At 32.9% G+C, this 27,099-nt stretch overlaps 1 protein-coding gene and 1 long non-coding RNA gene across 5 annotated transcripts; both read right to left on the bottom strand.

Moving 5' to 3' along the window:
* Positions 1–9,868: 9,868 nt before the first annotated feature.
* LOC123883419 lies at positions 9,869–24,092 on the bottom strand. 4 transcript variants are annotated; one of them, XR_006800166.1, is made up of 6 exons: positions 23,775–24,092; positions 21,057–21,666; positions 18,823–18,925; positions 18,490–18,628; positions 18,178–18,357; positions 9,889–10,140 (listed from the first exon to the last, which is right to left on the bottom strand). It is a non-coding gene; the product is annotated as an uncharacterized LOC123883419 (long non-coding RNA). The 4 variants fall into 4 exon arrangements; XR_006800168.1 differs by having other exon boundaries at positions 9,869–10,140; positions 18,823–21,666; XR_006800169.1 differs by lacking the exon at positions 21,057–21,666 and having other exon boundaries at positions 23,780–24,087.
* Positions 10,177–18,165, bottom strand: LOC123883418 (pectinesterase/pectinesterase inhibitor PPE8B-like). Its single transcript, XM_045932213.1, has one exon. The coding sequence runs from the start codon at positions 11,767–11,769 to the stop codon at positions 10,666–10,668; it is 1,104 nt and encodes a 367-aa protein (XP_045788169.1). The 5' UTR covers positions 11,770–18,165; the 3' UTR covers positions 10,177–10,665.
* Positions 24,093–27,099: the final 3,007 nt, after the last annotated feature.

The following is a 27,099-nucleotide window of genomic DNA, read 5'->3' on the forward strand; positions in this document are numbered from 1 at the left end:
TCGGTCTCAAGGTTTAGCCTCTCATAAGAGAATGATAGAAGGTTTAATAGGAATTGTTTCCTATGAATATTTTCTCGAAAATGTGTTCTTCTAAAACGCACTATCCTTACAAATGGTTTTCTAGGAATATTTTCTCGAAAATTGTTGCATTTTACAAGGAACAAAATTTTCTCGGAAATTTTCGTAGGTAATACCAAGAATTCTTGTAGTGTATGAGAACAAAAGTGTAAGATTTACCTATTTTTTATAGAAGTCGGTCTTCTTTGTTTAGTGTTATCTCTTACAGTTTTAAGAGATAAGATGCTCTTAAAAGCCCTTCAATTTGTAGAAGTCGGTCTTCTTTTTATAGTGTTCTCTTTTACGGTTTTCAGAGGCTCTTAAGCCCTTTAATCATCGTCGACCTCAAATTTAAATGGATTATAGATTCCAGCAAATATTTTCCCCTTAATTATTAACCATTGATTTGGTGATGTATGTACGAGACCACACAATATGTGATATGAAAATGACTCGTTATTTATTTGTTTGGTCACGTTGACGTGCTAGGATAAATAAGCATGTTGGTCGCCCAACATAGGTTCCCTTGACTAGGAATCAGACTTCTATAGCCGGCCATCAGGAACTTATATCTATACTTTTAGGATATCGAACAATGTGCATGTTTTATATTGGCCGTGAGTTAGACATAACTATTGAACAATGAACCATTCAAATTAATTGAGAACTATAATGATTTTGACAAAATTACACTTTTAAATTTCAATAAAGTCATCAGAATTCTAGAGATTTCATATAATTGTTCTTCCATATGATAATCCACAATCACTAGCTATATAAGATGCGTTTATTTGGCATTATTCCTTTATATATAAGACTTAACTTATCCCCCTATAAAAAAAAAAAAAAAAAAACTTATTAGGATCCCTTTTTTCTATAGGAACCAGAGAGTTAAAAAAAAAAAAAAAAAACTTCACTTATTCGACGTTTGACATTTTCTATGAAGAATAGAATACCACTATACTTTGAGAAGGGAACAATTTATATCATTGAATCTTCCAATTAATCTTTGAATTTCTTATGTAATATGTGTACCCTATAATTGCATGGTATAGTAAATTCGTATCCAATCTTTCCTTATCACACTCCTATAAAAGACAAAATTGTAAAAAGACGAATCCAATGACTTATAATAATAGCCATGCTTGGTCAAAATCATAGTCATAGTAATATTAAAAAAAGATTGGTAAGAAAAATAAAAATTAGGTGAAGTGGAGAAATATAGGTGACGATGGTAAGCATAATTAGGAAGCTTTTGTGGTGTATTATATTATATAGACTCTAAACCATCATAGTATAGACTAAACCATTAAAAAAAAAAGTCCTAAGTTCTCGATTTTCCAAAAAGAAATCATTTCTCCTAAATTTAACGTAAATCACCACTAAACTAACTGACAATTAATTTAATACTATATGTTGGTAATGGAACTAACAAATTTTTTATATGTTTTTAAATTAAATTGACGTATTTTATATAAATTCAGATAGGGTTATATATTTTAGAATTAAATTATTAAATTAATGATTTGTAAGTTGAAAATATGATTTGGATAATAGGAATTACAAAGTGGTGTTCAAACCAAGGGTCTCAGATCCGATGATGGCACTCACATAGTGATGAAAATGATTAGCTTGATATTTTATCACTGAAACTTGCCACATTTTCCATTTTCCAAAAAAGAAGTGCCCTATGATCTATTTTAATGTTGTTTTTCATTGCTTTTAGTAAAGTTGACAAATTAGAGGTATGAAAAGTGGGAGTTCTTGATATTGAAATTGGGAAAAGATGGAAAACATTCAAAGGTGGGTTCTTTCATGATTCTTTTCTTAGATGATATTTTGTGGTCCACAATGAAAACTTTTATCAGCTGCTTAACATGTTAATCATCATGCATTAAACTTGGAAGATAGGTTAACTTCTTTTTTGTTTTTGCCTTTAGGTTTTGTTAGTTGTTATTTTTGGTTTTATGTTGGTCAAAGAGACAAAAAGAAGAGTCGGTAATTAAATTAAATAAAAGTTTTTTCATGTTCAATAAAGTTTCTTAAGGTGATGTGATATTGAAAATTGGAAACTTTATTCTATGTTGGGATTGGGATGCCACTTTTGAAGGGTAGCTTGAAATTTTGGAGTTTTATGATAAAGACATATTAGATTATTTATTCGAAGAAAATCTACGAAATTAATTGAAAAAATCAGTCTCATGATAAGATGCATCGTGCTACGTTGTATTTATGGAGACATCGTGTCACAGTAGATATATATCGTGTCACGATGTAGAAAGTCCAAGCTCAAGAAAAATTTATAGATAGAGTCATTCACCACCACTATTTCATATCTCTCAACACACAAAGCTAGAAGCAAGTGGAGGAGCAACAAGGGAGAGCAAGGAGCTCTCAATGGAAGGCAACCTCCCACCATATGGAGTCACTTTTCTAGCTTTTTATCGATGTTACTTTTTATGTGTAATTTTATAATTCTTTTGTTATTTTAATTATGCCAATGAGTAGCTAAATTTTTTAAGTTAGGTCAAGTAGATGAACTCTCTTAAGATTGCTTGAAATATGTAATTTGATTTGAAAAAGTTTATATTACTTGCAATTAATTTTATTATTTCAAATTTTATCTCATGCATTGCTTTTTTATATTCATAAGTAGACATTTATGAATTGTTCAAGAAAATTAGGTGTCGTCGTAACATAGCCCAAGTTTGTAATTGGGATACTAAGGTATCGTTTGGCCTGTCTTTTTTTCCTCTTATTTAGAGCTTATGCAAACAACTTATGCAATTTTTATATATTATTATAAGTTTGTCAAGGTAGTTTATGATAAAATAGCTTATAAAATTACAATTTTCACTAGTGTGAACTTATAAAATAACATAAAACTTAATTTATATTGCATAATCTATTTGCATATACTCAAAAAAAGTTAGGCCAAACGGACCCTAAGTCTAGCCGACATTGGAAAAGATAACTCAAGCACCCGAGGCTAGAGGCAATAAGATTAATGTTCACAAATATTAATGCTTGCATGATTTTCAAATGGTGTTAGTGACCGGTGTCTTCAATTGCTTAAGGTGATTTTAGTATGCGATAGCACATTTCACTATTTTAGGGTTCATCCACCGTGATAATAGAAATAATTACAAGAGATATAATGACAAATTGACAAGTAGGAATATGGAAAGCATTCGAAAGTGCCTAGCCATGTTTCTCATCTTATTTCTTCCAAACTTATCAAAATCTATCTTTTATCAAATTATAAGCAAATGCAATATTTTACTTTTTGTATCCTTTTTCTAAATTAATTTTAGAAATCTTGATGATTCCTGTGGAAACGAATCTTTATAAATATTATTACTCAACCAGACATCTTTTAAAAGCCGGAGATTAACACATAATAAAAAAAATGACATAATTTATGCGAAAGTACACTTTGAAAGATACTGAATTTATTTATTTTGGACATGTACATCAAAGTTTAAAACTGGTGCTTATTTACAAAAGCACGAAAGGCCCAAACTATCAACTGAACAAAAATTCAAGCCAAAATACTGGGAAATTATCGGTTTCGCTACCTACACTGCTTTTTTCCTCCATACACTCAATAATAAATTGAGTAATCAGTCAATTTAGTCCCTAAACTATTACTTTCTCACCAACTTAGTCCCTAAACTATTAAAAATAACTAAAAGGTCCTTAATCTATTTTTCATCCGTCAATTTAGTCCCTAAACTATTACTCTCTCACCAACTTAGTCCCTAAACTATTAAAAACAACTAAAAGGTCCCTAAACTATATTCACATCCTTCAATTTAGTCCCTCATAAACATCATTTTATGATTCGAAACAAACCTGTTATAATATCTTAAGGCACTTCTTAACACACTAGCATGGATGGAAAAAGCTAGCTCCTACTAGTATTACCAATAACACAACCAGCCTGCAAAGATAATTCACCATACAAATGCTTGGAATTTAATAAGACTTTGTTAGCATACTACATATAATGACACTTTTGTACCCTTTATATCATCATTATACACACTAACACACCCCAAAACATTCCTTACAATAACAGAAGAAAAGGAATAGAAGGATGAAAAAACTCTCAGACCCGCAAGAAACAAGAGATCACAGCTTAAACTTCAAAGGATAAAACAAAATCACAAACCCTTACAAATTTACAAAAGTGAGAACAAAAAACAGACCTGATTTTAGCGTAGTCTCTAACAAGAAAAGTAATATGCTTGAGCTTGAGAAGCTTCCGGTCCAGTGGGACTATAAAACTCACTAGGATAAGCAGTATTATTAAACCAGACAAAACAACAAGCTATAAAACCAAAAACGGTTGAATCATATCATTTTTTTTATAACCTTTCGGTCAAAAAGTTGAATAAAAAAATATTTTGTGTTAAGAAAAAAAAGAAACCGACAATTGCCACTTTTTTCATACTAAAGATCTCTTTCGTTCTAAATGATTATTCTGAAAGAATGAATTGAGTTCGGCGACTAGAGGTTATATTTGCGTTGCGAGCAAAACGGTTGTTGCCGGAGAGTGGAGTGGTTGGCGGCGAGCAGGGTGGTTGTTTTCGTCGAAGCACGTGGAAAAAGAAAGGGTATAATATTTTAGGGTTTATAGACAAGTTAACCGAGGACTAAATTGACGGATGAAAAATAGATTAGGGACCTTTTAGTTGTTTTTAATAGTTTAAGGACTAAGTTGGTGAGAGAGTGATAGTTTAGGGACTAAATTGACGGATGAAAAATAGATTAGGGACCTTTTAGTTGTTTTTAATAGTTTAGGGACTAAGTTGGTGAGAGATTGATAGTTTAGGGACTAAATTGACGGATGAAAAATAGATTAGGGACCTTTTAGTTATTTTTAATAGTTTAGGGACTAAGTTGGTGAGAGAATTTTTAATAGTTTAGGGACTAAGTTGGTGAGAGAATGATAGTTTAGGGACTAAATTGACTGATTACTCATAATAAATTTGTAAAATCAAGAAGCCAAGATTATGTACTAGTATTTTTTTTTAAATTAGGTATATCAGGTATATTTTGAGATATAGACATGATATTCACTTTGGCTTAGTGGAGAAGCATTGTATATTTTGGTCCACGATATGGATTTGAATCTTAGTGCCAGTATGTATTTTTACAATTTAAACATGAAAGTATGACTCTCTTTTTTTGACGCACATGATGAAAGTATGACTTAAATAAATAAAAAATGACAAAAATAGTGCAATATTAAAAAGTCAGGGGTGCAAGTATTGTTTTGAATAGGATGGTAGGTGTATTGTTATAAAGTCAAATTTTTATATCATTGAGTTAATACCTCATTGGTAGGAAATATATTGAGCTTGACTTAATATTATTGGAAATTAATACCTCATTGGTAGGAAATATATTGAGCTTGACTTAATATTATTGGAAATATATATATATATATATATATATATATATATATATATATATATATATATATATATATATATATATATATAAAATTAAAGTAATCAGTCAATTTAGTAATTTAAAAAAGGCAACCATTACTATATTAATCAGGTTTAAATCACAAAAATCAAAATCAGAAAGACAATTATTGATATATTAATCGGGTTTAATCACAAAAATCAAATTTAAAAATTATAACTATATATAGAAATTTCTTATTCTTATAAATTAATTTGAACAACATTAGATGTTGAGTTTTTTTTTTTTCGTTTGAAAAATATCAACAATATTTTCAATTCTTATTTTTTAAGTGTATTATTATTTGATTAATAAAGAAAAACTGTATTATTATTTGAGTGCATTTGTCTAAATTACCTTTAACATATAGAGTAGTTTTACAACAAATTATTTTTATATTATATACATGCACAAAAAATATGAAAATAAATGAGTAGTCAATTTTCTTTCAAAAAAAAAAATGAGTAGTCAATTTATATTCTATATTTGGAAACAATTCAAAACATTATTTTTTGGTAAGAATTCAATACATTATTATTAGGAGATTAGGAGGCAATCAAACAACTTATAGTACTAATATTCTAAAATGGTAAGACCCCAATTTTTTTTTAAAACAAGACCCCAATTTTTTTAACATACGAAAACAAATTCTTATTATGTGATAAAAAGAATTATGCTAAAAAACTAATATATTTTTATTAAAATATAAGCATTAGTTTGATAAAAAAATTATTCACATTCAATTTATTAATAAAAATTAAAATTCGAAATTTATTTTAAAATATAATTCTTCATTTTTTTAACAAGCCAATTCTTCATATTTTATTATCTTAAAAAAAATGGAATATTTGAGTTATATTCATGTGCATCAATTTATAATATAATGGAATGGAATATACCTTATTGGAAAATGTTAACATGTGCACCAAAGGCACATGTTAAGGAAGCAAAAGTAGAAATAATATATTGAAATATGTGCATTTAACTTCTTAAGCATTAAATTTTTTTCTAACAATAAATGCAATTTTCTATATTTAGAACTTTAACATGTGCCTTTTATGCACATGTTAACATGACCCTACCTTATTTACAAATATATTTATTAATACGTTTTTTAAATTGAAAATGGAATCAATATATTTGACTTTAATGAATTTAATTTCACATTAAAGACAAAATTACTCATATGTTCATTTTTTTCACTATATATATATATATATATATATATATATATATATATATATATATATATGACATTTGTATGAAGACTAAAACTCACAATTTTTTAATCCTCATTCTCTCTTACTAGCGGGTCAGGCTGTCTGTGTCTAACTTATGTAAACAAAAAATATATGTATTATGTTATTGTGAGTTTGTTAATCAAATTTTTTTGTTGCTACTAAAAAAATCAAGGGTGTTATATGTGTTATTTCAAATGATAGTGAAGGGCAAAATAGACCAAAGAAAAAGTCAACTCAAACTCTCCTATCCCCTTTATATATTGTTATAGATTTCATCTCTCTCAATACTCACAATTTTTTTTGTCTATTGTCACTTTTTAAAAATTTCTTTATTATTTTTTCTTTGTTCGATTTTTCTTTTTTACTATTTAGATTATTTTCTTTTGATCTTTATATTTTTATTTTTATTTATTAATCCAATTTATTATTCGTGACACAGAAATCATTGAAAGACAATAAGAAATACATCACATTCTGACAAAATGGATTGAATTGAGATCAAACTTGGAGTCTCTATGAGTTGGATACAACTTGAAATATCAATGATGTATTCTCTTAATGAATGAATCAACAGAGTGATCAAATGATGTATTTTTTCAATAGTGTTATGTTCATCATTATTTATATATGAAATTTTATATGTACCTCACTATGTAGTTTTCTTACGTATTATTTTAGTTTTTGAATTCATATTAGTTATTTGTATAGTTTTTTTTTTTTACAATCAGTGGACTTTGAATTAGTTATTTGTATAGTTAAAAATATTAAAATAAAATCCAAATAATTATGTTTAATGATGCATAGTTTTAGGTATTAAAATCAGGTTAATTAAAAAAAATTCATTGGACTTTGAATTAGTTTACTTTTTTTTTTTACAATTTGGTACTAAACAAAAATGAAACTTTCTCTTCATCAATTTGTTTATTTTTATTTAAATACATTAATTTATTTTTGGTCTTGCAATACTATCATTAATTTATTGAAATTTTCATATTTTATGAGATTTGACTTTCTCAAGAAGTTTGTATATTAATTTCTAGCTTTCTATAGAAGTCTTTATATTAATCGTGTGTTAATTACGAATTAATTATTGCACCAAAAATATTATGTCAAACTTTGGTATATAAGATAGCTACACTCAAGGAATATGATTTGATGATAAAACAAAATTTTAGAAACATTGCCAAAATTGACTAAAAATATTTTTGCTCTCAGCTTTCTTTCATCTCTTTTTTCTCATCACCCTCATCTAGGATTGTTTTTCAACCAATTTGTGAATTATTTTTTTTACATATTCTTTTCTCTTATTTAGTTTTTTATCATTTCTCATCTCTATGGCCTATATGTTTTTTCTATTGGATCTAAAGAGCATATTTAAAGACGAAGAATAAATTTATTTATTCAATTTTTTTAATATGTTGATGAGATCCTTACAGAAACTGATGCAGATGTCTATGAGAGAAAAAATAACATGTGAGTTGGGAACGGGGAGTGGAAGATTAATATACACTCCCCCCTTTAAAATATGTAAAATTTGTATTATTTCTCATATCTAAATAAATTACATTAAATAAAAAAAATATAGATAATTAAAAAATCACAAAATATTAAAATTTTAATAATTTATATTTTTCAATGAACATTAACCCGTGCAATTGCACGGGTAAGTTATACTAGTATAATTACAAATATATCTGAAAAGTTGATTATATTACTATATAATATTAAAATTTGAGGAGGGTTATATTGACTCCAAGAGTAAGTTTTATAACTTACTCCAAATCTTGACCTTTGATTTTAATTTCAATTAATGGCTAAGATTAATTGATAATAATAGTTAAGGTAAGACTTATTCCTTTGCTGCACTTGAAAATCAAGATTATCAAAACATACTCTAAATAGAATATATTAACTCTAGCAATTAATTGTAATTACACCATTTTTTTTAAAGAATAAACCATTATTTTTGGATACAGTAAGTACAACATTTCTTTCTTTTTTTGTTGACAATACTCCATTTATTTCATGTATGCTCTTGGTGTATGAGCAAAGAGAAAAAAAGAGATATATTGAGGAGAAGGGACTTATTTCTCTTTGCTCCATTTATTAATGTTATCAATACTCCATAAGGTAAGACTTATTTCTTTAGTGTATGAGCAAAAAAAGAAAAGAGCAAAGAGAAGAAAAGAGCATACATGAAATGAAATAAATGGAGTATTGTCAACAAAAAAAGAAAGAAATGTTGTACTTACGGTATCCAAAAATAATGGTTTATTCTTTAAAAAAAATGGTGTAATTACAATTAATTGCTAGAGTTAATATATTCTATTTAGAGTATGTTTTGATAATCTTGATTTTCAAGTGCAGCAAAGGAATAAGTCTTACCTTAACTATTATTATCAATTAATCTTAGCCATTAATTGAAATTAAAATCAAAGGTCAAGATTTGGAGTAAGTTATAAAACTTACTCTTGGAGTCAATATAACCCTCCTCATAAATGAGTAATTGAGTAAAATATATATTATATAGTATACAGACGATTTTTAATTTACATATGGTTAAAATAGAGTGCCAAAAATATAATTATGATTATATTATTTTTTTATGGAATATTTTTAAATTAAGAGAGTTTTCGGTACTGTTTATAAATGACATTGGTGCTGGTGAAAGAGAAAAATAGGAGTAACAGCCCCAAATTGATTTTTGAATGAATATAACGATTAAATTATAGCCAAATTTATTTATTTATTTTTGATAATATAGTCAAATTTCTTGATAATATAGGTAACACACCTAAATTAAAATTTGGTGTTATTCAAAATCAGCAGACAAAAATATGGGTGAGTAAATTAAATTCAATGGAAAGGATCAATAAGGTCCAAAACCAATTGAAACAACAATTGGATACATCAATCAATATAATTAAGTAAAATCTAAATGACAGGTGGATATTAAAAACATTCAATAAAAAACCCCTATTAACAGATCAACAAATTATTATGATTATATTAAGGAGATGGATTTACAGTTGGACAAAATAACAGAAGCCTCAAACTTTAACAAACAGTAAATTGGATACAAAGTAAAAAAATTCAAAATGTAAATCAGCAGATCTTTATCAATCAGTTCCAATTCATTAACAGCAATGCATAATTCATAAAAACATTATTTCAAAATCTTACATCAAGTGAGTTGAAATAGAAATATACCAGAAATACACTAACTTTAGATATCAGATCATCAAAGGTTCAAATTACAAAGCAAATATGGGGTAGTAGTAGCCACAAAACATGTATGTATTGAACTAAAGAGAACAAGCAAAGACTTGTTAAGCCTGTATACTGTGCTTGTTTTTCCAACTCTCTGCAAATACAAACAAATGATCATCAAACATTGTTAAATAAATTAAATATGCACAAAACACAAAAAGGATGGAGCATGGATAAATATAACAATACAAACCCAACATTGTTAGAGACAACCAATGATCTAATCATAATCTACATCACAAAACAACATTTAGTAAAAACACATTGGCAGAACAAGCAAATCTTTACAGAAAAGATTGTCACGCAAGAATGTTTTTAAAATGATACATTGTGAAAGCAGTTCTAAATGACAAATCAAAAACATTCTCATTCAATAAAATTCCCTGACTCACAAATCGATCAGCATGGTTATAAAAAATAAAATAAAAATCGACAAGCATAATTAACAGCCATAAAAAACCAGATTAATTTCCAATTGATTAATAGCAATGAAAGCATCGCATCAAACCAACATTCTACATCAAGTGATGTGATATAATTTCACCAGTTTCACTTCTATATTAAAATAAAATAAAAAGATAGGATGATCCTCTAAACATTTATTCTATAATAATATCTCCTAATTCCCAAGTCCAGGGGTGAATGGGACCCTTGTTGCAGGTAACCATTGATCCCCCGAAATCAATTGCGCCACAGTGAAATTACTAGCCTGGCTAGCATCAGTCAAAACATGGTACCCTGACCATTTTACACGGTTTTCTACTCCAGCTCCGGGTCCATGATTATTGTACTCGGCGTAATACAACGTGTCCAAATTAACTGGAGTCCCATTCCATTCCAACCACCCTTCCGGGCTCAACACATCACTAATGTAGCATTCCATGAAAACCACACGTGAGTACGGATGCCACGGCCTGCCGAGGAATGTTTGGGTGGACGTAAGAAATGGGAGAAGGTCAGAATCGGCGGATATGTTACAGAATTGAAAAGAGAAACCAAATGGTTGGTCAGGGCTCGCTGGTCCTCCGTGTGCGGTGATGGTGTGCTGGCTGGTTGACCCTTTTCGTACTAATATATTGCAGTCTTGGAACACCGCAGCAGCATAGCCGAAGATGAAGTCCACCGAACCACTGATTTTGCAGTCCTTGTAGAATTGGAGTCCTTTGTTCGCGCATAGACTGTCTTGGAAGCCATATATTCCACATCGGTATAAGACAGAGGTGTTGGAGTTGGACAAGAGTGCCACTGCTTGACCATTTTCGGGACCTGCAGTGTTCCTAAATGTAATGTCCCGAGCAATGAACCCTGGGCCATCAACAAAAACGGTAGAAGTGAAGTATGTGTCCAGCTTATCTCTCCCCGAGCTTAAGTCGCCGGAGATGATAGTGGCATCCATCCCATCTCCAATCATCATGAGGTTTGACTTGTTAGAACTGATCACAACATGCTCATTATAAATTCCTTCCTTAATGTGTATTATATAGCGTATGTGGCTACCATTAGGTGCTGCTAACACAGCATCCATCACCTTGGTATAATGCCCACTCCCATCAGGAGCTACCACAGCATCGACAGGCATATCACTCGCCTGTAGCAGCTTCCTGTCAGCTAGTTTAACCCAAGATGGAATGTTTCCTTGCTGTGTGGTATCTAACATATCACAAGAAGTACTTCTAAAGAAGAAGCAGAGGCAAAGGAAGAGTAGTGATGTGGAAGAGGCCATTGCAACAAAGGTTAAAGAAGAAGCAGAGGCAAGATAAAAAGGACGTTGTTTTGAATACAAATACTATGGATCTCTTTGCCTACTTATAGTGGCTTAACCATGCTTACTAAGAGTAGGCTAATGGCTTAACCATGCTTACTAAGAGTAATTACATTTTTCAAGTTTAATTTTAGTAGGCATAGTTTAAAAAGTAACAATAAAAGAAATGGTCTTTGACTAATTTACAAAGAATAATTACAGTTTACATCCCAAATTCAGTAGCCATGCTTTAAATATTTTTTTCTAAAAAAGGGAAATACAAATCATGTGTAATTTCTCTGTTGGAAGATAATTCCAAGAGTTTGATTGATCAATAAAATCAAAAGTATTAATCAATAAATTAATGTAGTTTCGGACCAGTTTTAACTGTAATGTAGGGAATAATCTTGGACAGATAATTCCATCTTTGGCATGTGTTTCCATAGGGTGAATGTGATGTTGATAGGTTAAGGTAGTATTTCAGGAAAATAAGAAATGGTTGGGATAGTAGAAAGGTTAGGGGATGAGGGGATAATGGGACTTGGGATCTCTGGCGTAGAAGTTTTTGTTAGACTTGGGATTTGTGCATGTGAAGAAGTAATTTGTGCAGACTCCGGTATAGAAGGTACTGTTGGGTGATATAGGTTGAATAATTGGAATTGAAGCTGGAATAAATGGTGAAGGTTCAGAAGCAGATGAAGGATCAGGAAACATAGTGAGATAGGTGAATTTTTTAAGTTCATTAAAGAGGACATATTTGGATTTGTACATTCTGCCGCCATTGGAGGCAAGTCATTTATAGCCTTTGTGAGATGTGGAATAGCCTAGAAAAAGACATTCTTGAGAATGAAAATCAAGTTTGCAATGGTTATATGGTCTTTAGAATGGAAAGCATGCACAATCAAATGTGCAAAGAAAATTTGTAGTCGGGAGGTTGTTTGGAAAGTTGTGTATGGAACCTCCAAATTCAGAGCAGAAGCGGGGAGACGGTTGATGAGATAGACACTAGTTAGGAAGGCATTATCCAGATATTTGAAGGACACGGAACATGGAAGATTGTGCTAGCAAGGTTAGACCAAGTTCCACTATTTGCCTATGTTTCCTCTCTGCTAAGCCATTTTGGTTATAGGTATGCGGGGAAAATGACGCGGTGCAGAATACCATTTTGATAAAGAAAGGAGGTAAATAACCTGAATTCACCTCCCAAACTGTTTGGATAACTTTCATTTTATGAGGAAATTCATTCTCAACCATGGTTTTAAACTGTTGGAATATAGGGGCATCAGATTTTCTTTTGAGAAGGTAAATTCAAGTCAAACAAATGAAAGTATCTACAAAGGTGATGTAATACATCAAACCAGTAGTGCTCAAACCAGTAGTGCAAGACATCGGGACAGGACCCCATAGGTCAATATGAATAACTTCCAAAGTTACACTGTATGTGGTTGTAGAATGATGCGAAGGTAATCCATGAGATTTACCAAGACAGCAACGTGCTAAAAAATTAGAAATGTTTTTTTTAGATCAAGAAATATTACAATTGTTGAGAACCATCTGTTGGATTTCAGAACTTGGAAATGAACGATTGTTGAGAAATATTACAATGCCGAGATGCAAATGAGCGATTGTTTACAACAGTAGGAAATGAGAGTTATTACTAGAACTAGTGCAAAGAAGCATTTGGTGCAGACTTGGGTAGCAAGCTTGTAGAGTCCATCCTGATCAAGTATTCCCTTGAGAAGAATCTCATTGGAACCCTCAGATTTGACAAAGTGGACATTAGGATGGAACTCAAAGTAAACAGCGTTGTCTCTAGCAATTCGACTCACTAAGAAGGTTATTAGTGATGAGAGGAACATTCAATTAGCAATTTGACACACACTAAGAAGGTTAATAGTGATGAGAAGAACATTCAATAAGTTTTTTAAGACTGGGTTAACTTTTAGATTGATACGTGAAGAAAAAATAGCAGAACCAAAAGAAGCTACTGACAAACCTCGGCCAGTGATAATGAATATCAGATATGACCCCTCAAAGGGTGAACATTGTTCAATATTTGTGGCATTGGGTGTGACATGCTGTGCTGTGAGGCACCTGAATCTGGATACCAGTTCAGGGAGGGTGATCAGAAACTGTTGACATAGAGCTTGTGGATTGACATGTGTGTGAAGGACTAGAAGGATAAGATGGCATTCCCTGCATCATAGGCACGGGTGATGGTGGTGGTAATGAGAAGTTAGGATAAAGTGGATAATGGTGTTGAGGCCTAGCAGCTGCAGCAAAGTATTGCCATGGTTGGTATTTGAGATCTCATAGAGGGAATTGAGCTTTGATGAGACCTTGGAGGTGTGAGATGACTGTACCAAGGTAATTCATCTAGAGGTCGATTAGGAACATAGTCTTTCTTGAAACAACGGAAGCAAACAAACTTCATGACCATTTTTGGGGCAGACTTGACACTGAACTACATCCACCTCTGCCACCACTATGACCACCACGACTGCTGTTCCGACCACCACGGCCACCACAACCTCTAGAGGATTGCAAATAGTTGAAATCTTGTGTTTCCTCAGAGATTTGGGATGAAGTATCAGTCGGAGACGAAATCGCAACAGGATTTGAAGGCATTGCATTGGATGCAATTGAAGAAGCAACATTAATTGAAGTAGCTTCTTTCTTGCGAAATAGTTCAAGACGCAGTTTGTGACCTAAGAGCGGAGTTCCAACCTCAACAACTGACATTGAACCAAAACATCCACTGATGAGAGAGATCGTGGACTCCTATTCTTGACGTAATCCCTCAAGAGTTACATCAAGATGTTCTTTTGCTTAAATTGGCTCACCTATGGCATGGGGTGAGTCAACTAAAGTTTGAATGCATAGCAGGAACTCAGAAATTGAGCTTGTTTTGAGAGTCGTGGCTCGAATTTTAGATCTGAGTTGCAACGAGGTATGCGTTTTAGAAGTAAGCATGACTCTTATCCCAAATTTGCTACAAGCTTTTGCATCCTATGACTCATGTGAACATTTCCTTCGAAGATGTGGATTGAAGCCAAGAGTTTTGCATCCTACACTACTAATTACTAATGGTGCACTGTATACAACTTTACAGGGGCAGCGCTAGGCTATGTACAGTCTACTATACTTGCAATACACAATACTTACAATTCCATAGGAGGTTTTCTAGTATCTCTAATACTAACTATAACAGAAGTTTAAGCTGTCCTAACAAGGTGATATAGCTATCCTAGCTGAACTCTAACAAAATTCGTGAGAAATGTAAGAGAGTTGACCAGAGTCAACATTCTGATACAATTACACAGTAGCTCAGGGTATATTCCTAATAATAAAAAATACTCCAACATGCATGACTTAAACTTGTTGCAAAAATACAACTTTTTATAGTTAATTTAAAATATCATAAACAATCACTCATGCATTCTTTACTAAAACCATATACACCAAATATAAGAAGACTCAAACAAGATTGACAGTAATTCAACAACTCAAATTTTACCTTCTAAAGTTGGATAGAAGACACAATCCTGATATGATATTCGGTTTCCCAAATTCACTTGTAACCCACCCAAGTATAGTGAGTTTTTTTTTTCCCATAACAACAACTTAACAAGATTCAAAATCCAAAACTCACAACACAATATTCATCAAAAAGCAAAACAAAATCGAAAAATACTCTACAAAAAAAACATTAAACCTCAATCTCAAAATCTCCTTCCAGCACCACGACCAAACGGAATCTGCTGAACAGGACAGGATTTCTTGAGTAGTACTAGTAGCGTTTGATGACTTGGCGTGAGAATTTCTTCACAGTTTTGGTTCTGACACGACCCATTTTTGCGACGGTGTATGTGTGTGTATGTGCGCGCGCGCGCAGTGGGTGATGGAAGAGGAAGATGATGAGAAATTAGAGTTTTGAGATTTATAAACTTGGAAATATTGAATCCATAAAAAGAATAATTTAATTGATGTTTCAAGCCATATCCGTGTGTGAGAAATTAATTGTCATAAATTCATTAGTGTGTAATTAAATATTTGGGGTGTCCTGAATTAGAGCTCTCAATATCCGCTTGAAGTGTTCCCAAGCACGACACACCCTTTTGTCAAATTCAATAGACTCTTATTTGCCTGATTCATATAGTGCGAATAGGGACTCTTTTCTTCCATTGTCGAAGAATACAAAACATTGTGTTGGTGTATTCTTTGGAAAACTAATATTTTCTTTCTATACTCTTAACTTGAAAAGTGTTGAATATGTTGTTGTGTTGTTGGAGTTTGTTTGAAGTCCCACATTGCTTAGGTTCCCGGGCGGTTAAGTGTATAAATATGTGAGGGCAACCTCACCCTTTGAGCTAGCTTTTGGGGATGAGATCCAAGCATATTTAACATGGTATCAGAGCCTCTATGACTAAGTGGTCTAGGGTTCGATCCCCACTCCCCTCACTTTCTAATTAAAAAGTGGAATTTAAGCATATGGTAGGTGGGCCTATGCATTATCCACGCTTCAAGCCCAAGTGAGCTCTTGCGTGAGGGGGCGTGTTATAAATAATATAAAACCATTGATATGACCATATCCTAACAGCTTAAGCTTTTGGGATAATTGGTTATTTGACATGGTATCGGAGCCGGGTTAAGGACTGCAATGTGGGCATTTGACCCAGGACCACGCTAGGCGTGAGGGTGGGTGTTGAATATGTTGTTGTGTTGTTGGAGTTTGTTTGAAGTCCCACATTGCTTAGGTTCCCGGGCGGTTAAGTGTATAAATATGTGAGGGCAACCTCACCCTTTGAGCTAGCTTTTGGGGATGAGATCCAAGCATATTTAAGATGGTATCAGAGCCTATCCACGATTCGCTGGGCCACTTCGTCGGGCCGCCTGCAATCAGGTTTCTGATCGGGCCCTCCACCATTCATATCCGCGCCTCAAGCCCATAGCGCTTGGCGCGAGCGGGGGTGTTAAGAAGTCCCACATCGGTTGCGATATGGCCTGACTAAGTGTTTATATACTAGAGGCAATCCTCACCTTACAAGCCGGTTTTGTAAGGATGAGTTAGGCCCAATACTCAATTCTAAGAAAAAGAATACAGAGGCTTAGGGTTTTAATAAAGGCTCATGTTGTGTTATATTATTGATTAACAATACGGATCAAGTTGAACCGGGTGTGAGTTTTTGAGTCAGGCTGTCAAATGTTCGTAAGTAAGACTTTAGCAATGGTGTTCAAAACCCTGCCCATCTTGTTTGATGCAAACGGTTTGTGGTTGGCTTTGAGTTGTTGAAAAAATGAACGGATTAGGGTCACATTTTTCATAGTTCATACAAGGATGGAGGCACGTATTAAGGCCCCGGAACATGCGTTTGAAAATTAGAGGCCTTCTTGAAGGAAGACAAGGCTGAAAACAGAAGGCAGTTGGCAGAAATTTTGGAAGCGCTGAACTGAAATTCAGTGTAACAGTGGGTACTGCAATATAGGCAGTGAATATGGTCACATGAAGCATATGCTGAGTCGCATGGAACAGGAGGAAATTGGAAATACCTTGTTAGAAGTCCCACATTGGCTAGAGATATGGCATAGATAGCCTTTATAATAGTAGTGCAAACCTCAACTCTCAAGCTAGCTTTTGTGGTTGAGTATAGGCCTCCCAAATTCTAATACACCTCTACTCAGGGGATGGCACATTTGGTTGCACAAATAAAATTGAGCCTTATTTTGAATTGAAAGGAGTCACGAATGGAGAACGACTTCAGACAGACATGGTTGCAATGGAGGGTAAAGTTCTAAATTGGTTTCAATGGTGGTCAGAACTAATAAAAGGTTGGGTGCCTTAGTTCATTAAAAGGCATGCAGAAGAATATTTCAACAGTTTGTACTTTGTAGCTAATTGTGAAGTTTGCCAGCAGAATATATATCAAACATGCAGTCTACGGGATCTTTTACAACCACTTTCAATTCCAACTTATACTTGGGCTGATATTTCTTAGGATTTTGTACAAAGCCTATGCAGTTGGTGAACGGCTTTATGTAAAATTCCAGTGGCAGAGCTTGAAATATTTGGTTAAAGAGATCAATGAAAAATTGGGTCCAAGATTTTATTTTATTTTTTATACGAGAAGGAAGACAAAACAAAAACTAAGGACCGACTATAGTGGAACAAGATCCCCTTAAGTCTTCATCAATAAGTAAATTAATACTAGGATGAATAACATCTAAAATAGAGAAGGAAAAATCCACTTGATGATCCCTTAAAGCAAGAGCATCGGCACAAGTGTTTGCTTCACGGTGAATGTGATTTATACAAGATTGTATAAGATTTAATGATCCTTACAAGATTGTAAAGTGCATTGGGCAAGTAAGTAGCTTATCAATTGGACTTACCTCCAGAGTAGGATCCATCCGGTTTTGCATGTTTCTCTATTGAAGAAAGTTGTACCAGCAGCTGTGAGTCCACCGCAACCTTTACGCGAAAGGAGTTGCTTTTCTTCTCCGTCTCTTTGTTGGGAGATAATTCCAATCCAAGAGTTTCAAACCAGGCAGTTGTATCAGAGTGCTAGAAAACTATAAGTGGAAGGAGAGCATTGGTAAGTCAATATACATATACTTTCCCCAAGATAAAAGATTTAAAATGAAAATTATCTCCGAGTCACTTGTTTTATGCTCAGACTAGAAACAAAGTTAACAAAAAAGGACCTGCAAGATGTGCCGGTCTCATGGCTGCACTGCACTGACTGCTATCTCATGCATTTGGGTTTTTGTGGCAGTTGCTGTAGGAGTAAACATCTATAGTAGGCCTGTGAACCCGACCGGCAGGTCACATTTGCACATAACCCTGTTTATATTAGGGGATTAAGTAAGAAGAAATGATATCGGGAATAAACAAAGAACAAACAGTTGTAATTTTGTGTCAAACTTCTAGACTTCCATTAATTTCTCTTTTTGGTTTTGTAGAATGCATGGTAAGCATATGTACTATTTATTTGAATAAGGGGAGAAGAATGAATTATCACCCAAGTATAACCTTACCTCTTTTTACAAATTATATGGCATTGTTGAATGTGATTGCTTTACATGGTTGTAATACGGTGGTATAATTTCCATCTTCTTATTCTTTATAAGAGGAACAGGGCTGCATAAAATGAACATAAGTCACAAAATAAAATTGAAAATAAAGGAGGTTCCCTACCACATCAACTTCCATGTTCAAATTGTTCATTGTCATCAACAACCAAATCAAAGATACTTATTGAATTTGTGAGATTTTAGGTAAAAGGAAGAGAGAATAACAAGAACTTTGAATATTATTGATAATGACTTAATAGTAGCTTGACACTCACTTGATATACTACTATAACCAAGTGATTGCATTTAAATCTACAACTAAACTAAGGATAAGAACCAACAAACCTAATCAGAGATGTTTACTCTACAGAATATAATTTAAATCTTATTCATATATTATAAGATATTTTCTAATATTCTAACACTCACCCTCAAGCTATAGCTTACAAGCATTAAGCTTGATATAAATATACCCTTTAAAAGAGAAAATCAAACCAACTAGTATTGGAACCATAATAAACTTTCATGAACTGCATCCAAACAAAGTTGCAATGATTGGGTCAGATGATTATTCTATCTCACTAACACCACTTATATAGCTATAAACCGTGCACATCATGCATCACTTGGCCACGTCATTATTTTCTATGACTTTCCCTTTCTTTCTCTTGTAAACCCTCCATATCCTTGATTTGGGCCTAGTATCAAAGCCCATAGACATTGGGGACATCAACCAAAACACTGCAGAAAAGCCATGTGGATGCGTTCACAACAATACAGAAGTTATTAAACAGAAAAGAAACCACTGGAACACACCTTAAACGTGGGATCCACGAACTGGAAGTGGTCCCAATGAACTAAGAAGGGGAGGCGAGTCTAACAGAACCAACGGCGGACTCGTCAGAGGACTGTACAGTGGTGTGTGGCCTTCACGCTCCGGCAAGACTGAGAGATTCAGAAACGCATGTGACGGCATGTGAGAGAGTGCAGGACGGCGCGTGAGACAGTGGTTGATGGAGACACTTCGGGGACTGGTCGATCTGACTGTGGCACATATGATGGTGTCGTTACCGTGACACGTACGGCCGTTTACCTTGGACAGCTTAACAGGACAGCCATTGAAAGACCCTGGTAGATATCGTCGTCTAGTTGGCAAACTTAATTACCTCACAGTGACAAGACCGGACATTACTTTTGATGTTAGTGTGGTTAGCCAATTTCTAAATGCTCCATGTGATGAACATTGGAACGCTGTGATTCGCATTCTTAAGTATATAAAGAGTGTACCAGGTAAAGGATTACTTTATGAAAACAAGGGCAACACCCAAGTTGTGGGTTATTCTGATGCTGATTGGGCAGGTTCACCAGCAGATAGAAGATCCACTTCAGGGTATTGTGTCCTCATTGGAGGAAATTTGATCTCATGGCAGAGCAAGAAACAAAACATAGTTGCAAGGTTGAGTGCAGAAGCAGAATATCATGCTATGACCGCAGCAGCTTGTGAACTTACGTGGCTAAGACAATTACTCCAACAACTCAAATTAGGAGATGTCAAAACAATGAAATTAATTTGTGACAACCAAGCTGCACTACATATTGCCTCCAACCTGGTTTTTCATGAAAGAACTAAACATATAGAGATCGATTGTCACTTTGTACGAGATAAAGTTCTTTCAGGAGAAATTGTAACTGATTTTGTTGGTTCAAATGATCAATTAGCTGACATATTTACTAAGTCCCTTACAGGACCTCGGGTTGAATCTATTTGTAACAAGCTTGGTGCATACGACATGTATGCTCCAGCTTGAGGAGGAGTGTTAGAATCAAAAAAATATGTAGATACTCTATGTACTTTACATCTTCCTAGATTAGTTATTAATAGTCCTAGTCTCCCCAACCACCTAGGCTTCCTTGTATTTATTGTATCTACGTTATAAATACACAGTGTGTGTGATCTGGTTAGACACACAGAATTCACATAATTTAATACCCTCTAACAGCCTTAATTCTCTAGTAGCTTTTTGGAAAATTTTGCTAAATTAAATATGCAGGAAGTTTCCAAGAACAAATCAGGCAAAATACACCCTGAACCAAGCACCGTGGCAGAATAGATACAACAAATGCATGCAGAATAAGAACAAAATCACAAAAGAAAGAAGATAGATGAATTAGCTATAACGGACATGGATCAACATAACCTCAATAGAACGGCAGGCCTGCTAGAACAGGAATGATATGAAAATTCTTTCGTGGAACTGTTGAGGACTTGGTACCCCTTGTACAGTTAGACCTCTGAAGAACCTGATCAATCTTAAGAAACCTGGGACATGATCTTCCTTTGTGAAACAAAAATTAAAGAAAATGAAATGTTCCATATCAGGAACATAGGTTGGTATGAATAATTTTGTGGCTTACAGCTGTGATATCAGTGGTAATGGTAGAGCTGGTGGCCTTTGCTTGTTTCTGGAATAATTCTGTTACTATTGAAATTTATGATAAAAGTCCTAATTTATTATATATGACAGTTACTTCTAACACTGATAATGATAGATGGAGAGGCAACAGGTTTTTATGGCTTTTCTGATCTATGACAGTTACTTCAAATCTGCTCTATTATTAATGATCTTTACACTTACAATTCCAATAAAAATAAACGGATCATTTATGGTGATTTTAACTTGATAACTTCCCATGGTGATAAGTTTGGGGGAAATAAGTATGACCAGCAGCACATTGACAGGTTTAGACACTGTTTGCAGGTTTGTTGCCTTAATGATCTTGGCTTTGGCGGTGATCCTCTCACTTGATCTAACAAACAAGAACAAAAAACCATCAAAGCCAAACTTCATAGATTTTTAGCTAATAATGATTGGATATCTTATTACAATTATGTTAAGGTGTCTCATCTAACTAGATATGCTTCTGATCACATGCCAATATTTTATTATTTATGCCTAATATTTTATGCAGCTATTTCAGACCCAAACCCAAAAGATTTGAGCAAATTTGGGTTAAGGACAAGAACTGCGAGGAGAGGATCTTATGATAGCTGGATTAAAAACCCCAACCTCGATATAGATGTCAGAATTTAAAATTGTCCCAACAATCTTCATAAATGGGGTTTGAACAACATGGGTATAAATCCTAACAAGATTAAAGATATCAAAAATAAGATCAGCAACCTTCAAGTTAAACCTTGGATTTCTAGTATTATAAATTAAATTAAGGATCTTTAAAATGAATTGGACAAGGTACTTGAGATGGAAGAAGGCTGGTGGAACCAAAGAGCTAAAGTCTCTTGGCTCAAAAATTGGGACAAAAATACTAGATTTTTTCACCAAAAAGTCTCTAAAAGGAAAACTAGAAATTACATCACTGGGTAGGGCTTCAAGATGATAATGGTAACTTGGTTGAAGACTTGGATGGCTTATAGGAAACTTGCCCAACAATTACTTTTGAAACCTCTGTGCTACCAGCAATCCTATCAATATTGAAGAAGCCTCCTACGTAGTTGAAGCTGCCATCAAGTCAATGAAACCCAACTCTGCTCCTGGTCCACATGGTTTAACTGCTTACTTTTACCAAAATTATCGGTCTATTGTGGGTAAGGATATCACTAGCATGGTTCTTAATATTATTAATGGTGTCTCTGATATCTCTTTTATTAGTTTTTACCTTTTAACAGCACAAAGATATATATTATAAATTCAAAAGATGGAAACGAGTACAAGAAGGTACTAGCCCATAGCTATGGAGGAAGTACAAGTAGTACTCAAACCCAAAAAAGCATCCCCCATCAAAATATAATTACAATCACCTAGAATACAATCTAATGGATCCACTAGCCATTCATAAAATAGGCAAGGGATTCCCTCTTTTCTCACCAAAATTCCCATGATCTTCTCTCTTAATAATACCTTCAACCAATTCCTCTACTGTTAGTTTATTATTAAAGAATATGAGCTCATTTCTAGCTAACCATATTGACCACACTACCATATGCCAAACTAGCGCCAATACTTTTTTTCCTTCTTTCCCTCTTTGTAATGTTACTTACAAGATTATTGCTAAGACCGTTGCCAATAGACTCAAAGGTATGCTTCCTCAACTCATAGGCCCCTTCCAAAGTGATTTTGTTTCAAATAGGATCATTACTGATAATATTATTATTGCTTTTGAAAAGTTTCATTAAATGAAATCTTCAAAAGGTAAAAAAAAGGTCATGTTGGGTTATAACTTAATATGTCCAAGGCTTACTATGAAGTAGAATGGTCCTTTTTAAAAAAAAAAAAATACTTTGGCTTCTGATAACGAATTGTGTGCAATCTGTCTCTTTTTCTACCATTCTAAATGGCTCCCCCCTCCTTATTTTAAACCCCAGAGAGGTATCCGCCAACAAAACAACTCACTTTTTAGGCTCGTTGAATATCAGTTATTCAATTAACCTAAAGCGTCGACCGTTTCTTATAAAAAAGACCGGAGATAGTACGTAGTTCATGGTCCTCTGCCCTGTCAATCTTTTATTAATTACTAACAGAGTTACATATAAGTATTTTTTTTTTAATGGCAAATTGTTAGTATGTTAATTCTTATGTTAGTTATTTTACACCGACTTGAACCCTGACCTCCAACTCCTTTGACCCTTAGCTCAACTAGTTCCACCAGTTGAGCTATCCATCCCACCCGAGTTAGATATAAGTATATAACTAACTAACAACGACCTGTAAAAGTAAAACTGAGTGCTAGAGTACAATACAATACAATACAATACCAAGATAGAGCAAACAAAATGAATCGTGTACAGCAGCTTTATAATAACAATTTCGATATGAAAAGTTTGTGTTTAATTGAAATGGTTTTAAAATTCATTTTGTTGAAATTTCAAACTGGTTTTAACTTTTAACAGAGTAACTGACCTTACTATTTGGTAGAGTTAGGAATCAGAAGAAGCGTCAGCAGCAGCAACACTGTGCAACGATTTGCTGCCCCACTGGTAACTCGGTACACCGAGTCGACGATTTGGTGATATCATTATCACAGGAGTATGGGGGTGAGTTGGTGACTCGGTGTTGACGAGTTTGTTTGTAAGTACGGAATTGCCATTTTCCGCCGAGAAAACGGGAGAGAAGATTTGGGAATGGGTCATTAGGTTTGTAGGTTCAACAGATCCAATGGAAAAAGAAAAGGAAAAAAAAAATTAGAAAAAGAAAGGGTAAATTATGTTTTCGGTGCTACTTGAGTTTTGATTTTTGTCTCTATATTTTATAATCACTCGTTTTTATGCTCAATTAATTTTCAGTTTTGATTTTAGTCCAAAATATTAAATCAATTAACGGTTGACTAACGGAAGTCCACGTGGCGTTACCATGTCAGCTTTTATTTAATACTTATCTTCAGTTACCTTGAGGTCAATCCTTATATGGATCTCAATGGAGTAGTCTTCGCAATTGCGTGAGGAGGATATTTTTGGTTTACAAAAAAATAATGACAAACTTAAATATCAATAAAAGGAAATAGATCCGTACAAATACACAGGTCTTTAAACTAGTATTGTTTACGTCTCTTTTCTTGTTTAAGTTTGTTCGTAATAATCTGTTTTGTTGTTATTTTTATGCGTATAGATTATTCTGTTTTGTTGCTATCTATAATCTGTTTTATTCTTATTTTAAGTATATCATTTTTTTTATTCCTATTTGAAACCCGGCACCGAGAAAGTATATAATTTTTTATTATATTTATCTTATATTTTTTATATATATATTTTTTATTAAAATTACAATAAAGGATACAAAAGTTGCAATGTGGTACTAATAAGGATAAATTAGTAAATTTTGTGGTAATCGATTTTAATATATTATAGAAATAGATAATTACGCAATGAAGTTGATGATCATGATCGTTAATATTATGCAAATCTCTCACTATACTAACTCAGATGACTTGATTTTGAATAAAGTAATTAATGTTACTTAGGAAAAAAGTAAAGGGATGGTGAATCTACTAGTAATCTAAGAAAGAAAGATGATGCTTAAAAACCCTTTTTGTCCTTTAGTCTCATTTTTTTCGTTTTTGTTTGCTCCTTCAATTGGGGTAAAATGGGATAATTTTGATGAAAGTTCTCTAATTTATCTAAGACAAACTTTTATGTGTATGACAATTTCGCCCTTTGCTACTACAAAAATGGTTTCAATCTATAAGGGCAACACACTCACCAATTTGGTAATTTCACATAATGCACATTGTCCAAAGCACTTTAATTTGAAATCTAACTCAAATCTCTCTCTCTCTCTCCATAAAAAAAAAACGAGTATTTCTTCATTTTTTTCATTATTTTTGTTTGTTTTTTTTATAAAACTAAGTTTGTTTGATGATTTGTTGTTTCATTTTTTTCTGCTTTATTTTGTGTTGAAGAAATCAAAACTTTGTTCTACATGAGAGAAAGAAGAAGAAAATCCATCAGAGAAGGAGAAGAAGTACTTGGATATTTGATTTTCTAATACGGTATACACATCTCTCTCTTTCTTCTCACTTCTCATTCTTCATTCTTTCTTTTGCGCTGTCTCTCACACTAAAACGCTCAAACAGTGACGAGAAAGAAAACAACAACGGTCGAAGCAGGGAGAAAGAAGAAGATCTCCGCAGAAGAAGAATACAAGGAAGGAATGGATTAGTGATTTTCTTCTATAATCATCTTTGTCTATGTAAAATTTGTGATTTCTTCTCCTTCATTGTTTTCAAAATCTTCCTTACTTTATTGTAAAATTTTCTACTACAAAATCCTCTTATTTGTTTCTTTGTTTGTGTTGGAATTTTTGTTGTTTTGTTATATGGGTTAAAAGATGAAGGGTAGGTGTTGGGTGGGGGCTGAGGTGAAATGGTGTCTGGGTAAAATGGTGTGTGGGTGTGATAAGGATATGAAGGAAAGGTTGGAAAGGGAGGTGAAATGGTGTTTGGGTGACATGAAGGAGAGTACGATGGAGCATTAGTCATGGGAGAGACTAAGTTCATGGTATGAAAGCACCAATTGATAGAGAGTTGAAGCTCTATCAAACTATAACTAAGTTAAACCTAAGAAAAGCAATAAATAAAGATAAATAAAATAAAAGATAAATTGATTCATTTCATTGATTGATTCCAAATTGATAAGAACACTACATATATATAAGACTCTTAATGGGCCTAGAGCATAAAGCCCAACCAAACAAAACTCAATAGCATAGATGACCAACTAATAATATAAATACTATGTCTCATTAATATCTAAATTATTTAATAAACTACTACTCATAATTATTTAACTAATTACTCCATAATCTTCTATCATATGCACACAATGTGTTTGATGAAATGTTATTGGATATTCTTTGTGAAAAATTTACATCTCTTCTTCCTTTTAATCCTGTTTTTGACTCATATTGCTTCCATTTTAACTTATATTCCTTCCAGATTAATGGGAAAAGGGAAGGGAACAAGTTTCTGCCGATGAAAAGTTTCTCATGAAGGCCAAAGATTGAAGCTAGCCGAAATGGTAAGTTGTTATTCAAAGAACAAGTTTTTGCATATTTATCGTACCATTGATGCTTATTTACTAAACCAGTCTTGCAAAACCTTTCTATTTTTTCATCTTTTATCGATTTTGCGTTTCGTACACATAAGTATTTATCAATTTTAACTATTAAAAAAATTTAAAATATTTATCATACACAGAAAATTTGTTCTTGATAAAACAATTTAAAAAAAAACGAATATACACATAAGTTAATAATATAAAAAGAAAGAATTATTTTATAAAAAGTTATTTGATAATATAAAAAGAAATTTGGCAATATGTCGATGTCGTAATTAATATAAGCTCTCAATATACTTACACGGGCCTATGGCTTAGCATAGCCTCAGGCCAAGATATTTTTATAGTCTATTTAGTTAAATAGATCAGGCTGCAGGCCATTAAAAAAGTATTTTAGCCTACTAGGCCGACCTATTTAAGTTAATATGAATAATATTTTTAGTACTATAATTATTTATATATTAAAATTTGTACTTTGATTACATTATAAATTTATTAACTTTTTCAGTCGCTTAAGTTTATTAATCTACATAAGTTTTTCACACATATAAATATATTATTATAAACTAGAATTGAAATATGATGACATATATCTTAAAAATATGACTTTTATGATAAGATTAAAATTTCCCACATGATGTGAGTTGTTGCGGTCAAAGTCTCACTCTAAAACA

Source organism: Trifolium pratense, linkage group LG5 (genome assembly GCF_020283565.1).
Source record: "Trifolium pratense cultivar HEN17-A07 linkage group LG5, ARS_RC_1.1, whole genome shotgun sequence".
NCBI classification, from domain to species: Eukaryota; Viridiplantae; Streptophyta; class Magnoliopsida; order Fabales; family Fabaceae; genus Trifolium; species Trifolium pratense.